This window comes from Columba livia, chromosome 2 (genome assembly GCF_036013475.1).
Source record: "Columba livia isolate bColLiv1 breed racing homer chromosome 2, bColLiv1.pat.W.v2, whole genome shotgun sequence".
In the NCBI taxonomy this organism is placed as follows: Eukaryota; Metazoa; Chordata; class Aves; order Columbiformes; family Columbidae; genus Columba; species Columba livia.
Genome location: NC_088603.1, coordinates 52777779 through 52793589, shown reverse-complemented (window position 1 = coordinate 52793589; position 15811 = coordinate 52777779). Strand labels below are relative to the sequence as shown.

At 37.5% G+C, this 15811-nt stretch overlaps 1 protein-coding gene across 50 annotated transcripts in view; it reads right to left on the bottom strand.

Annotated features, from left to right (window-relative positions):
* The window catches only part of CLASP2 (cytoplasmic linker associated protein 2), a 152230-nt gene that overhangs the window by 65613 nt on the left and 70806 nt on the right, over positions 1 to 15811 (bottom strand). For all 50 annotated transcript variants that reach the window (XM_065051921.1, XM_065051926.1, XM_065051923.1 and 47 more), the window contains 4 exons: positions 9146 to 9225; positions 3748 to 3840; positions 3011 to 3156; positions 1494 to 1629 (listed from right to left, as the gene is read on the bottom strand). In XM_065051921.1, coding sequence (XP_064907993.1) covers positions 1494 to 1629; positions 3011 to 3156; positions 3748 to 3840; positions 9146 to 9225 — 455 coding nt within the window. The remainder of the gene's footprint in view (positions 1 to 1493; positions 1630 to 3010; positions 3157 to 3747; positions 3841 to 9145; positions 9226 to 15811) is intronic.

Below are 15811 nucleotides of genomic sequence, written 5' to 3'. Positions count from 1 at the left end.
AATATTGATCTGATCACACACTCCCTGACCAACTCTCACATTGTCCAAAGGACAAGTCCAAAGGAGTGTGGGGCTGCACTGTTTGACTCTGGCATTTATTTCTCTTTTCCCACTGAAACCTGACTTTTCTGTCAGAACACCTTGCATAAGCCGCTTATTGGTTGGGTATTTGAACACTATGGACAGGATTTTCTCCCTTCTATGCCTCCAGTCTAGTATGTTAAATTACAGGTAAGAAGAAGTCTAAACAAAACCAGGGCCAACGTGTAGTCTTGTCTCCAACTGAACTGAACCAATAAAGCCAACTTAATATAATGGATGAATTTTTATTTCATGCTGCTTTTCTGATGCTTGATTTGGCTCCTGTAAACAACACAACAGGGTCAGTTTTTTACATGCCTGAGCTCGCCTAATACTACTGCAAATTGTATTCTTCTCTTACAATTTTAATCATCCTTTGTGAGGTGTTTTCCTTCCTCCACTCTCAACTCTGTGCCACTGGCCACCTCACAGTGCATTGTAAGAGTGTGGGGAAAGAATGCCAATGGATCTTAGCCCAAGCACTGATGCAAAGGTAATGCAGATGTTTCAGAGCATGTTCTCAAAGGCACGAGTAGACAGAATAACTACAGATTCCAAAATGTACTGAGCATGGCAATAAAAGCTGTGATTCATTACCTCAGTTAGGTTTCCAACAACTTACAAAATTAAAACCATGGATGAGATCATAGTGAATAACAGTAAGTGCCCAGCACTAAGAACAGCACAGCTTTTTATGCAGAAACTACAGGCAACTTCCCACTTTTATGTGAACACAAAAATACCAATGTAAGTCCCACAAATCTAGCTAAATGTCTTGCCTCAAACACCAGTTAGTAGCAGATGCTAAAGAAACAAACAATAAGAAGCAGCTAGTACACAGCATTGCCCTCCCCTATACAATACAGCTTTAAGGACTCATCTTAAAAAGTTCTCAAACCCCAGGACTACAATCTGTACTGTGCTCTTCTTCCATGAACTTGTGCTTTCTGAACTGATTCACACATGTCCGGCCTCTTCAGTATTTTGTCATTAACTCCATGATTCCAAATCTGTTTGTTTGTTTGTTTTCCCCCAAAAGAAATAGTTTTTGTGCATGAGTGGGGGTTTTTTGGTTTGGTTTTAAAATTGTTACTAGCTTCTTGACTACCATCTTAACTTTGTCTTTTCCAAAAAGCCAGTTTAAAACAGTTACCCTTTGAAATACACATGCCTTTTTGACACATTACCCCAAAAAAATCATAAAAACAGACTTGCTTTTCATACCCATTCCTTGATCTTTACTATGGTAATACTGCCAGTTGGTTTCAATGATAGATAATATGTCTGTCTGTGATAAAATTACTTCTACATTAAAGCATGATTTAAAGTCTGTATTTCAGAATTGTTATTACCTCTGCTAAGAGCCATTATCTGAACATTCCTAGCAAGCAAAGTGAGAAAAGAACACCTACCCGAATAATGAATCTAATGGCTGCACACCCAGAAGTTGCCATCACTTTGGCGCTGTTGGGAACCAGGTTAAAAAGAGTAGGCACAATGGCTTCAGCGCCATGATCAAACTTGTTTCCCAGAACAGTTGAAAGATGGCTATTTAGGAAAAAGAAAGAAAACGTGTTAACCAAAATTAATTTCTTAGTCTTAAAATAAAGAAGCTTACTGCACACTTTAAAGACTTAGCTTTCCAAACAACAGAATTTCCTAAATCCATTATTTCCAAGTCCTTCCCTCACCAGAAATGCGTAGAACGTTTTTTTTTCTACCTAGCAGACACATTAAGAGGTTGAACACTGATAACTTTATTTTGTTATGAAAAACAAATATCACAATTTGAAAGGCTAAAATTCTCATGTCCACATAAAACATCATAGTGTTTCTGCTTTCTAACGCACTTTGAGAGTATATAAGTCTAAAATCTTCTGGAAATTATTGTTTGAGGTTTTTTTCCTTTTGAATGCAGGCAAAGCCATTGAACTTATAATTAGCCAACCATAAAATTTAATCCCTTGTTTATTAAAGGTTATGGTTTCAATTTTAACAAATACACAAACGCACACAATACACAGTAATTTATCTATCCAGTGGTGACAACTAATGCTGCTTCTATGTACAGAGCCCACATAAAAAGAAACATCAAATATGTGTAAGTTTCAGGGATCAAACAAAATTCCAGGCTTTTAGGCCAGGATGAGGACATTTACACAATATTTTTACACTACTCCTGACTTCATGTTAGGAAAGGTTAACATTATTTTCTTATAGCCTCAATTTCCCTGGCAAGGACAGCTGTATGTTCTAACAGGTCTGCGTGGCCTGTTCAGTCAGGAGACCAGAATAGGAAGGGTGAACTCAGGGACGTATCTGTTCCAGATGGTCACTGAGAATTAGTGGTTGCCTTAACGCCTTTCCAGAGGAAAAGCAAGCCACAGAAAACAGGGAAATGGGAAAGACTACTCTGATGTAAAAACAAGGCTTTTCTCCCTGTCTTTGAATATAATGAGAGCCCTCAATATGATAAACCTGAAGATCTTATTTCTGTTTAGTCACAGCTTCTGAAATTATCGTGGACATGAGAGATATTATCTCACCAAAACGTACCATGTTCAAACCCCTATAGGGCAGCTCCCTTCACCATTACAAACAGTCACAGTAAAGTCCTGTGCCAATCATCCAAGCGTAAGTGCTCCTGAGACTAGTCCCCAATATTACATTAGTACTTACAGCAGTTTATATTAATTTGCACTAAGTACTCAATGTAATGAAGATTATTTGATCTTCACATAAAATCTATTACAGGTTTATCAACTACATACATCACCCAAAAGAACAAATTCCTTTAGTTTTTTCTTTTTCTCTATGCTGGTTTGACTCTTTATCAGATAATCTTTCCTGCAACACTGACAAAGCATCTTCAAATCAAATTAGTACAGAAGTCTAGCGATGTACACAAACACACATAAACTGTACTTACGCTACAGTAATGCATGCTTCTCTAACCACCTGGGATCTGAGATCCTTGGCCGACAGCTTGAAAGCACCATCCAACAACCGCAAATGCTGGAAAAATCCATCATATTGTGCAGCTCCAGCAACAAGCAATGACCGAACTTTCTTCAGCTAAAAAATTGAAGGCATTTATTTTAGGACACTACCAATATGCATTTCAAACTAAAGAAGTCACAAATTCGCTGCAAAAATGTTCACAGGCATATCTTTAAATGAAAACATCATTTTGAAATATATGGCAGTCATTTAAAAAACTGTAAAAGAATTCTACTACTTAAATTCTAGAGCTAAAGTCTCAGATTCCAGTCTACAAATACTCAAATACATCTCTGTTCACAGACCTGTTCCACACACTAAGATGCCATACATTTGATAAAAAATACAAATGCCACATACACACAAACATTTTAATCCTGCAAGTGAAACTTATCAGAGCCACACATAAGAGCTACAAATGCTAGCAGTTTACCTGCAGCATATATAGAATTTTGCATAAGTGCCAACTGAAACATACACGATGGCTTTCAGAAAAGCTTCCTCTTAAATGTCAGCAAAAATGCATTTCAGCCCTTTTAAAATACCTGCTAAAACTTATTTGGCATGTGGGAATTCAATATTTAAAAATCACAATGAAAATGTATCTAGGTGTCTGTGCTTTATGAAATACACCCACAAAAAAATCAAATCAGATAAAAAGTTTACCGCATTAGTTCGTTGATCCCAATCATGTTTGTCATCTGAGAGAATTTCCCTGATTTTGTTCAACGTTTCTTCAAGTTCTCGACTAGAGTAGATCTGAAGTATTAAAAAAACCAGAAAGTGTATATTGTTAATATTCCAGGTAACGTGATAAAGGAAAGTAACTTGACAAGACTAACCATACAATTATAATTCTGAAAATCTTGCCCCAATAGTTCTAGGCAACTGTATAAGAGGTGTAATTGGGCATTTTAGAGCAAATCTTTGAGGATATCACTGAATACTGAATATTCATTAAAAGAAAAGCTGAACAATCAATATTTTCCTCGAGATTCCACCTTTCATCTCTGTGATGAGCTAACCATATCTAGAATTTCATTTAAAAAAATAGAATTCAATATGAACAGAGGTTTTAGATAATCTGTTGTAATAATATTTCAATTCAATTTCATTTTCATACCCACTATTATAATACTGACTATTCCAGTCAGAGTTCTCTATTCTCTACAGCGTAATTCCAGCAAAATTGATGCCAATCTAATCATACAGCAGTCACTATTTGATGATACATGAATTAATGCATTTATTGGTAACTGCCCACATACAACAGTGGATTTCTAAATAAGAAAATTAAAGAAAAGTAGTCGTGAAAACATATTATTAACATCAGAAATAAACAGACTTCCCTTCTGTTCTCCTAGACAGAAGCCACACGACGCTCTTCTCTGCTTGATCTGAAGATGCAAACTTTTAGGGTTATTTTTTCCTCCAAGATTGAGAACAGGTTGAAGAGGATATGAAGCACATTACTAACTAGACTCTTGATCTGGCCAGATTGTTTTTTTAAAAAAGTATTTTCTATAAACATATTGGGATAAACTCAGTTGCCCATACACAGGCATCTGGTGCCATTTGGGACGCATCCAAGACATCCACCGATATTACATGATTCGGGACTTCAAGGAAACTCATACCATTCTAGAATGAAAGCTGGAGGCCAGCATGATGCCTCTGCCTTAAATAGCACCTAAGTAGTAGTTTCTGATGCTCCATCATTATTTATTTAAGTCCAAGACATAATTTTTGTATGTGCAAGAGCACACAGCATGTAGAGGCAACAAGGACTGATGGTGAGGACACCTTGCTTTGCATGAATTGCTGAAGAGCTTTGACACTGGTCTCTTCAACACACTGTTCTGCATGTATATATTCATCTTGTTATTTGTAAAAAGATTTAGGACCATCCTTCTTCTGTTTTACAGCTACGCTGAATGTTTATTTTCTACAAAGTACCTTATTTCCCAGGTGATCTGAAATTACTACAAGTTATTCCAAATACAGCCTAGTCTTCCAATTTCCATAGCATATCAAATTAATTTAATTTATAGTAGATATGGGACCTTGACTCTACTGACATTTACTTTTGTTCCAATGCTTTAACAGAACATGGTTATGAAGGCCTCTACATTTCATTCTGGAATACTGAAGTGGAAGACATCCATGCTCTAAACGTCTGCATATCTAGTTTATAGAATAAACAGGGTAGAAATCACTTCACAACAGATGAATTAGTGCACCCAGGCCAGCTTCGCTATCAGGCAAAACCCAATTTCTGAATATGCTTTACCAGCAAAATTGAAGTTTTTATTACCCTCACAGTTGTGTAAGCTTTTCCAGGGTACACTGCGCAAGAAGCTTTGCAGTTGTACATAGGACACAGAACTGCGTCCACAAAAACCAAAAAGCTATTCCTTATGATTGTTTTCTTCTTCATCAGAAGTCAATAAACACCTGGTGCATAACTTACTTTAAAAGAGTAAATGATTTAATGAAACCAGTGGGTCCAAGCATAACAGACTTTCTATTCCACTGCCCACAAAATTGAACATGAGTCTTCTATCACCATTTCATATACTTGTGTATGCTGGTATCATGTAATACTTGTTACACAACACTAACTTGCTCTAACACTAATTCAAAAGGTACCATACCATTAAGAACGAGTATTACAGGCGTCTCAGTAAGAATTTTAATCAAATTAAATTTCCATTTTCAAAGAAAATTCCTTATTTTCCTTTTAAAAGTGGAGGGGACTAGTCACTAGTTAACTAAATTAACTAATTTCACATTACAGTGACCTTAATGCCATCGGAATTTGTGACATGATGTGACCTCCTCAGGCTCCCTGTTCACCATCACTCACCTTGCTCTGTCTCCTTCCCAGTTCAGGGTTTTGACACACAACTAGTTAACCCTACAAGAGGAAATGCAAACATTTCTCTGCCAACTCAGCAGCCTGTGTCAATTTATTGCGAAGAAGTGAAGTGCAACAACAAGGGAAGCAGGATCATGCCTTTCAGTGGCAGCTGAGAGCTGGTTAGTGCAAACTCAACTTAGTCTGAGGTTCTGGTCAAGGAATGATTACCTTTTTTAAGGTGTCTCATTGAGTAGATCCTCAAGAACAGGACAGTTTTTGTTGTCAGCCTATGTGTTATCAGAGACCATGTGCTATAGTTACTGCCACTGGACTAAAACATGCCAGGTGATAAACAAGCACAGAAGCAATACGCACAATGGGTTTATGTCTGTGCTACTTGCATGCCTAGGAAAATAATTTAATTTTTTTCTTTAATTACCTGGCACAAACAGCATTGGATTTATGCAATTTCTGCTATTCAAATTGGCACTGTAATGAGGACTTTAGTAAATGGCATAATTTTATCTTGTCATGAAATTAAAAATGTAACTCCACCGAAAAATCCCGAAGTGTCAAGGTTGTCCATACACAGATTGGTTTCAGAGGAATAAAAGCTAACTTTTAAATAATTTCTTTTCTCCCTGCCCTTGATTAATTATGCTTTTAGAAAGCCAAGATGAAACTCTCTCTTCAGTCAATAACATAACAGATTTTTTTGTTCACAAGTTCCCACATCAGACTTTTGTAAAAATAATTAAATCTGTTTTGAAACAAATTCTAGCTACTAATAGGCGTTACTCCTAATAACCTGAAAACAGAATTTTCTTCAATTTAAGCAACAGCAAATAAACAGTTGTAGAAACACTATGCTTGTAATCTTAAATATGAAGACACAATTCTCTCACCACAGTGCTTCTCTTTTTGGCACCCAGATCCATCAGACTATATCTCAAAATCACACATGTTCTTCACAAACTGCTGTTATCCATTAGAGGGCAACACGCACACAAACACAGCATTAAAGGTAAGTGAAACGCCAAAGACAGAAAAATTAAAAGCTTAAACATAAAAAAGAGTAATAACTATATAGAAGCTATTTCCAATATGCAGATTGCAAATGAGGTATGAGTAAACAATATGATATTCCTAAAAAAGTAATGACGAGCACCATTGCAACAGGTTATGGGAAGGCAGATCCACCATCAGAGGCTTTTAAGGATGAGTTAAACATACACATACTCTAAATAACCTCAATTTACGTGATTAATCCAAGTGCACTTAATCTTGACTCAGAATCGGATGTTTTTCTATAACATAGTTCCCTTCTTTACTTTCACTGAAGCCACTAGTAAAACCCATAAATGTAATGAAAATAGAAAGACACAGGAATGAGCCCAGTAATGTACAACTAACTCCCTCTCCCCATTCTGTCTAACAAGTTTCCTTTGCTTTTAGAATAACCAGGTCACAAACATTCTTTCTTCACAGGGTCTAGTACAGAAAATTGTCTCTTCCTTTGTAATTAACATGTTCTCAGAACACGGGATTTGCCTTTTTTTTTTTTAAATATCAGAGATTATCCACAACATGAAGTTAGACAGCAGGACATAATTATTCCAAGAATATCAGCCTCCCTCACACCTTTTTTCTTCCTGTTTTGCAGGTCCTTCTTACATTCTCATCCATTAAACAGGTTATTTTGGGTTCATTTATACATTTCTCCTCAGCCTCCTCTCACCTTGAGTGAGATTAGTTCAGACAAGTGGGTCTTTCTTCTTCACCTTTTGCAGCTGAGGAATGATCTACCTTCCTATATCCCCCCAGCAGTCAGACAGAAAATCATACGTGCTGGTCAACAACACACACCCCACTTTTGTTCTTGCAATATTATTAACCAATTTCACTGATTAGAGAACCCTGCTTGGAACCGCAAGTATTAGGGCATTGAACTACAGGCAGCACATTTTCTGTGTTGTGGAATGCGGCTCTGTTCAACATAACGTGGATAAATACCCAGAGCTCCGTGGTTTTGCCCTCTAAAGAATCCTTAACACGCTTTAGAGAGGCAAGGAAACATAAAGCTCTTATAGTGTAAGACAAAGATTTCCTCAATGCGACAGGAACCATGGAGATAAAGTGTTCCTTCATAAAAGCAGACACTTGTTCTGCCTACAGAAGGAGATCTAACAAATAACTACACTATCATCTTGAGAAGTAAAACCAGAATGAATATACATCTATCAAGAGAAGGGAGTCATACAAAATCCTTCTGGGATTTGGGAACTGTGGCTGACTAAATTTCTGGTTGTCTTCCACACCTCTGCTGCTCAAGGAAAGCTTATTCAAAATAGGTCTAGGAAGACACAAGCACGTTAAATGAGTCAGCTGTGTGAACGCACCAAGTATGTGCAGTTCCCACACGTAAAGAACAGAAATTACAATCTGATCTTTCAACTAAGAATGCAGCACGCAACAGGTTCATTAGTGCTGAAATAAGGCAACAGATATATTTTTGCTGTATTGCTAGAGATGAGGACATGTATGCCAGACATTACAGTTCAGGCACTCACATTTGAAAATACAATTATTGCTTTTAAAATCATTTGCCTGAATTATTATTACTCAATTGTCCCCCAAAATTGCAGCGCTAAATTTTTCAAACATTATGAAAATATTTTTCTTATGAAAATTATAACATACATTTATTTTCATAACTCCCTGGAAAAGGTTACAAAAAGCAATAACTGATTTTAGTTGAAACACTGTGGTGGGTTGACCCTGGCTGGACACCAGGTGCCCACCAAAGCTGCTCTATCGCTCCCCTCCTCAGCTGGACAGGGTAGAGAAAATATAACAAAAGGCTCATGGGTTGAGATAAGGACAGAGAGATCACTCAACAATTACTGTCATAGGCAAAACAGACTCAACTTGGGGAAAAAAATAATTTATTGCAAATCAAATCAGAGTTGGGTAGTAAGAAAATAAAAACAAATCTTAAAACACTTTTCCCTCCACCACTCCTTTCTTCTTGGGTTGTAACTAACAACTGGAAAAAGCAGCTTTCCACAGACACTGTAAATTAACTTTTCAACAAGAAGAAAGAATTAGAAGACTGTAACACCACAGAATTTTTAAAAGTAGGCTAACATATAGCATTGTAAATAGCATATTTCTGAAAACAAACGTGTATGCACAGCATCTTACCTGTACAGTAGGAACATCTGTAAATGCCTTAATAAAGTCATCCTCATCCACAGCTCCAGCTCCTCCCTCTTTAGAGGAACCTACATAAATATAAAATACTGTTAAGCAGTATGTAATGCATGTTGGGGGTCTTCAAACTGACGTTAAGTATCTTTCATAATAGCTATTTTCAAACATTTAATATAACTTACAAAAATCCTGAACATTTATCCTGTATAAAATTGCAAAACATGGCTCTGATTTCTCCTTGAATAAGAAGAGGTAAATTAATGTTTTTCATGGATGAACAATTCTGTGCCCTTTCCAATTTGACAAAGTTGATGTTTTCATTTTTGTTATGTTTGTAAGTGGTAACATGTTTATTACAACAACCCTCTAGTAGCCATTTGCATAGAATTGTGATGCCCACACCCTGATGATACAAACATTCCCAAATAAACCACAGAATTTCAAACTACTTAAAACAGCAATAACTGCTTGTCATTCAATCAAACATCTCAAGGTGAGTTTTCACCTTAAAACATGTACCACAAGCAATCAGCCCTAGAAGGTTTGGGGTAGGTTTTTTTCTTTTTGGTTGGTTGGGGCTTTTTGTTTGTTTTGAAATCTTGTGCAGTAGCCCTACATTTACATCGTGCTTTCTAGTATTCTCCTGAGAAGCTAAAAAGCGTGAGGTGTATTTCTCAACCTCAAAGGTCCAAGAATATGAAGGAAGAGAGCAAGGACAGTGAAGGGAATGTAGTGTTGGAGCAAAATCTGGACTCCCCTGAACAGGCTGCCCAGAGAGGTTGCGTAGTCTCCTTCTCTGGAGACATTCAAACCTGCCTGGACACATTCCTGTGCAATCTGCTCTGGGTGAACCTGCTTTAGCAGCTGGGTTGGACTAGACGATCTCCACAGGTCCCTTCCAACCCCAACCATTCTGTGATTCTGTGATTGGCAGCCTCCTTCTCTGAGCGCTCACCCCCATTTGTGTTCCACAGTGGGGCTCCAGAATTGAATCACCTGAAGGAAACTCTCAAGAACCTTCCAGACCCGTTCCTGGAAAACCACCATACCAAAAAAAGTCTTCTCTCCAAAAGCTTCCATGACAGCTATGCAAGTAGTAGGGCAGTTACTTCTTTGCAAGGTAAGTGATGGAAATATTTTCACATAACAGGCAAAGATGCCCCAAAGCCCAAACAGAAGGATAATGAAAGAACATTAACAGGTAACATGCTGGCCTCACATTGGCATATGATTGCTAAGTTTCATTAAAATCTTGGGTAGAATCTAAGCTAACTCTAACAAATAAAGTAATTTTGTATCAGTCTCAGATTTCACTTTCTTGCAAATTGGCTACCAAGAAAGCCCTTTTTCAAAGGACTAGTCTCAAGTTTGCTATCAAATCAAAAACCAAGCTCATCAGATCCAGGCTGTGCTACAAGTCTAAAAATCTGAAGTAAAAGGTAGAGCATGGCAGAATCCATAAGTATCTTCAATAATTACGACAGGCAAATGATTATGACAACACAGGTTAACTGCATGGAGACGATCACTTCAGTAGAATATTTCCTTCGTGGGTTGGGGAAACAAACTCTTGCAGGAAATGAACTCTTTCAGACAGAGTGAGGCCAACGGGATAGACGACACGATGTCCTACTTAAATTACACTAGCTAACTCTGAGAGCACAGCTGAAAAGACATTTATTTTACCAGCTATATGACAAATAAAAACCATCAGTAAATATAAGAGGTCAACTAAGGAGCTATAATGACATACATTTATGTCATCAGTTGGCTTAAGTGGCCAACTAAAATGAAAACCTAGGACTTCTGGACAAATCAAACTCTTTGTAGCTGCACTCTTCAGAAACATTTCACAGTTTCATCTCTGATCTCCTATTTACAGTACGGGGAACTACATCTGCTATGGTTGTATACTCTGTGTAGTTTGAAACACAAGGGTCCACTACCACTACAAATTTGATGGCAAACTCACTAGATCTTAACACCTCTATGCAGAACAAGATCTCCTGCGTGCCTTTGTGGCTGCTTAGTGTAAAAACACTGAAGGAGTATCTAGCAAAATTTGGACACTGTGCCTTCCAAGATGATACAGGAACATCTAGCAAATTTTGACAGCCTGTACTCAAGGATGTTGTAAAGCGATGCTGTGCATAAAACTCTTCTACATGTGTATCTCCAACACCATCTGTCATGATTGTCAATGGCAGTCTGAAGGGAAAGAAGAAATTGTAACTGCTTATTTTTTTTCACTATCCGGACAGTAGAGGGCAGGAGTCCCTTCGCAAAGTTAACGAGTACCTGACTAGCTAAGAAGAGGGTTTACACTCAGAACACACCCTTGTGCCACACAAACATGTAGATAGCTCCTAAAAGGGAGGATGTCCTGGCCAGAGCAGAATTTGGTGGAGAGGAACCTCGAAAAGAAAGAATTTGGCACAGGGATCCCATGCTAAACTAGGCAGTACAAAGAGTCATCTGGATGCTCAATTCATAACCCTGTTTGTCCCTCCCAAAATATCACGGCATTTTAGGAAGTCTCATAGTACTGAAATAATCACAATCAATATTCAGTACTTGGGAAAAATAAATTAAAAAGAAAGGTCGAGAAGCCAGAAGGTTACCTAATTTTTAAAGGGTAAAATATGGTTTTCACATGGTTAAAGAACTTACTCTCCCTTAAAATTTTTAAAATTATGAAGAGTTTGTAAAAAGTTTCTGTTCTTATCAAAATTGTTTTAGTCAAAGCTTTTGTTAGTCACAAACCAGTAAACCTCATGAAGTTCACACTACATGTTTCTTCCCAACCTGATAAAATATTATATAAGGCTACAGTAATCCTGTGACACTAGAAGCAAAAAACCCCTACACTTAACAGTTTACACAAGTCCTATATTATTATTCATCTACACAAGTACCCAAACACTACTGTTAAAGTAGGGGTGGGGAAAAAGGTATTTTGCACTCCCATCAATTACTTACCAATGTTCTGCCAAGATAAGAAACTTACAGAAATCAAACATTAAAAACTGACACATACAAGTCATGAACATAAAACCAAAATATTTGGATTTCAAGTATTCATAGTGCTTCCCTGTACACTATAGATTAAACAAGTATGAAGTTGCCTTTGCTAAATAAGTAGATGTTGTCATCTATTAAAGTATCACTTTTAAAATGAGAAAATAGAATGGACTACATAACAGATCTTCTAGCACCTTAAGATCATCTAATAATGCATCCCGAGGGATAAGAGCACATCCTTTATCTAAGGAATAACAACTTATTACTTTAAAGAGAGAGGAAGGACATACTACTATTTAAAATCCATGTGACATATAGTTTAGGCACACACTATCCCACCTTCCTTAGTCTCAACAACTAGTTCACTTCTACGGATCACTGCTCTTTGAAATTAATACTCTCAGAAAATTGTTTTATTGCATCTTTGCCTGGTAATAAAAAAGGTTATGTGTTTTTCTTAGCAGGTGACACTTTTTAAAAGTTATCTCTAAACACATGTTCACTTCTATTTCACTAATCTTTATGCTCCTCTACTGCATAAGCCCATATGCATACCATAATAAAGTGCAAAATAACTATCTTCTCTTTATGATGTATACAAGTAAAAGATCTATATCATTCAACTTTTCCCTTCCTGACCTCTTCATAGGTATGTTTACCAATTCACTGCACCACTGTTTCTATAGAGACTAATCAAAACATGACAGAACTCAGCTCACTGTTTCCCAACTCAGGAGAAAGTCTTTTACTATGCTAACAAAATACATTAATCGTCACACACATGTAGGTGCCTTCAAACAACTTCTCATGCTGCTGTACAGCTTAGCTGCCCTTCACAAAAGCAACGGTAGAACTTTACAGAACTCTCATTTCAGACAGTGCTGCCTACAGACTCAAAATCGATATATCTGTCAGAGCACACATGTATTTATACGCCGTTTTGTTGTGGATTACCTTCTCAGACCAAGCTGTGATTATACATTTCTTAGACATACCTCTTTTGAGTGTTAATGCCTTCCACTGAATAACGCACGTTCTTCACCTTACCCACAGAACACGTAATTCTTTGACCAAGTACAGACAAGTTCAACTACTCAATTCCTAATGGCAAAGACACTGTAAACAATTCCAAGGTGCTGTGAGCCACTGCATTTAACACCTTTAAGTGCTCAGCAAATAACTAAAATCCAGAGCCTCATCAACTGTTTTTTTCTTAAATGCAATTTACATTACCCTACCTTGGGACTCAGCCCACTGAATCTAACTGGGCCTCCCTCAGCTGAGACCCAGAAGAGAAATGCATCTGAAGGAGAGGGAGAACAATCCACACAAGACATTTATCTATGCTTTTTGTTAGTTTTCATTCCTATTTCATTCATATCCTCCAACTACCCTGGTTAAACAGACTCACAGGGACACTTGCAAGCCTAAGTTACACTTCAAGAAGCTGGCAAGAATCTACCAAAAGTAACAAAGAGGCTTGATACGACAGTAAATTACAGCAGCTGAAGCACCTGAGTTTTACTGTGGGTTTGTTGTTTACGTTTTTTTTTTAAACCAAAGCTCATGGAGTCTGGGGATGGAGGCAAAGGAAACACACCTCTTAACTCCCGCAGACTACTAAGAGAGATGACATCTCCCTGAGTTAGATTTAAGGATTTCTAACATTTTGTAAGGCCTTAGAAAATAATTTTTTTAAGAAAGTTTTTTCCAGAAAAAGGCAGTGCCGTGAAAAAGGGCACTGTGTACAAGTGAAGAAATTACCCAGTCTTTTGCAGAATCAATTTCTCACCCAGGAATTAATTCCTGCGGTTGAGTTCTTCCCCTCTTCCAACGGAAACATTTGAAATCATTCCATCATATCAGAATGACTTCGAGCTGCTCACTTGCTCTACCACCACGATGCTCTCCCCAGCAGTATCTACAAAGCTGTGCATGATGGGATGGCAAAACAACAGGACAACACTATACGGGAAAAGAAAGATACCACGAATGTGGTACTGGACTGGTATTTTTGTTTTGAAACAAGGAACTGTTTAATCAAAGCATGCTTAACTGTTTAATAAAACACACTAGCACTGGTCTAAAAATTAAGAAAAAAAATGCTCAACTTGTATTTGGTAGCCACTTCTACTAGTCTGCTTTTGTGGGTCTTCTGACTAGAATTTCAGAATGAAAATTTCCCTGTGAAAAAGGGGAATTTGAAAACTGGTACAGAAACTGAAGAGTAAAATAAACTCTAAAACTCTGTTTCACTTTTTGTTCTAAAATGCTTTTCACAACACACTTCCCCATAAAAAACATGTAACTATTTTCTGATACAATACACATCACAAATTAAGTGTTAGCAAACTTTGAAAAGGGTACTGTTACACAAGTGTCTCTTATCCTTCAGAATTCTCTAATTGCAGGCTGTAACAGTATCTTGCTGAGCAACACATCTAGAGTAAGCAAACCACAAACAAACAAACAACAAACCTAAAGCTATACTCACATCTCAACTAATTTTAAAAGCTTCACTTCTTATCTACCAGATACTGAAGCAGAAGATGCAGATCATTCTGGATTAAAAAAAAAAAAAAAGTACTGTTATAGGATAATAAACAATCAGCTGTAAATTAGGCAACAGCTTCAGCTCAGCATAAGTGGACAGGACAAGCTCAAGTACTCACTCAGCTCTTTGTATAACAGGTTGACCAACAACTCCCACTCACTCCTACTGACCTCCCTCATTCTAGCACTAGTACAGCTGCATGGTAAATCACAACAGGGAGTGGCTAAACTGAGAATAAAATAAACTAGCCAAGAAGAATGGTTTCAATGAGGCAAGTTCCCTGGCCTGCTTCACTGTGGGGCTGTATGAATGCTGTGCCAGCACAATCCAATGGATGACTCGGGACACAAATGAGTTAGAGAGGGAAAGAAATGACACCAGGCAGCTTAAACAATATAGCTACTGAAAGGCTAAGTATAGGCTGGAGGAAGTGGAGGAACATTCAAAATGAACTGAAGCAAGGACAAGTGCAAAGGTAACCTAGTGGAATGGATAGGCTATCTCACTAAACACAAGGGAAAAAAAAAACCTAAAGAGAGCAAATATACAAAAAGAAAAAAAGGCAAATGTACCCTTACAAGCTACAAATAAATTAATAGATTACAGCAACCAATTTCCTGAATCCCTATCAACAACAAAGACACAAAACCTAATCGTTTGTGAACAGAGTTCTTTAGCACAGAACATGCAGAGGACAGTGACGGTGCTCAATAACCGAATTCTGTTCCCAGGCCCAGTGGACAGATGTTGCAAAGGTCATATTTCATTCTTTCTTTGAATATATGTTCTGCTGTCTGTTAGTCTCTGAAACTAAGATTTTTCCTGAATCTTCTACAGCTCTCAGATAGTCTTTGCAAAATCTACTTATTTATTCTTGGGTGAGCCCTTATTGCTATTTGATAAAACTGAAGACTTACTTTTAAAATGGTATCTGTTGGAGGGCAGGGGAGGGAAGTTACTGGTGCATCATCATCTGAATTACCTGCTCAGAGACGGCAGGCGTGAATTTTATGACAATGATTCCGATAAAGCCCTGTGTATAGACTGAATCTGAGTAGATCAGTAAGGAACCTTAATATCTT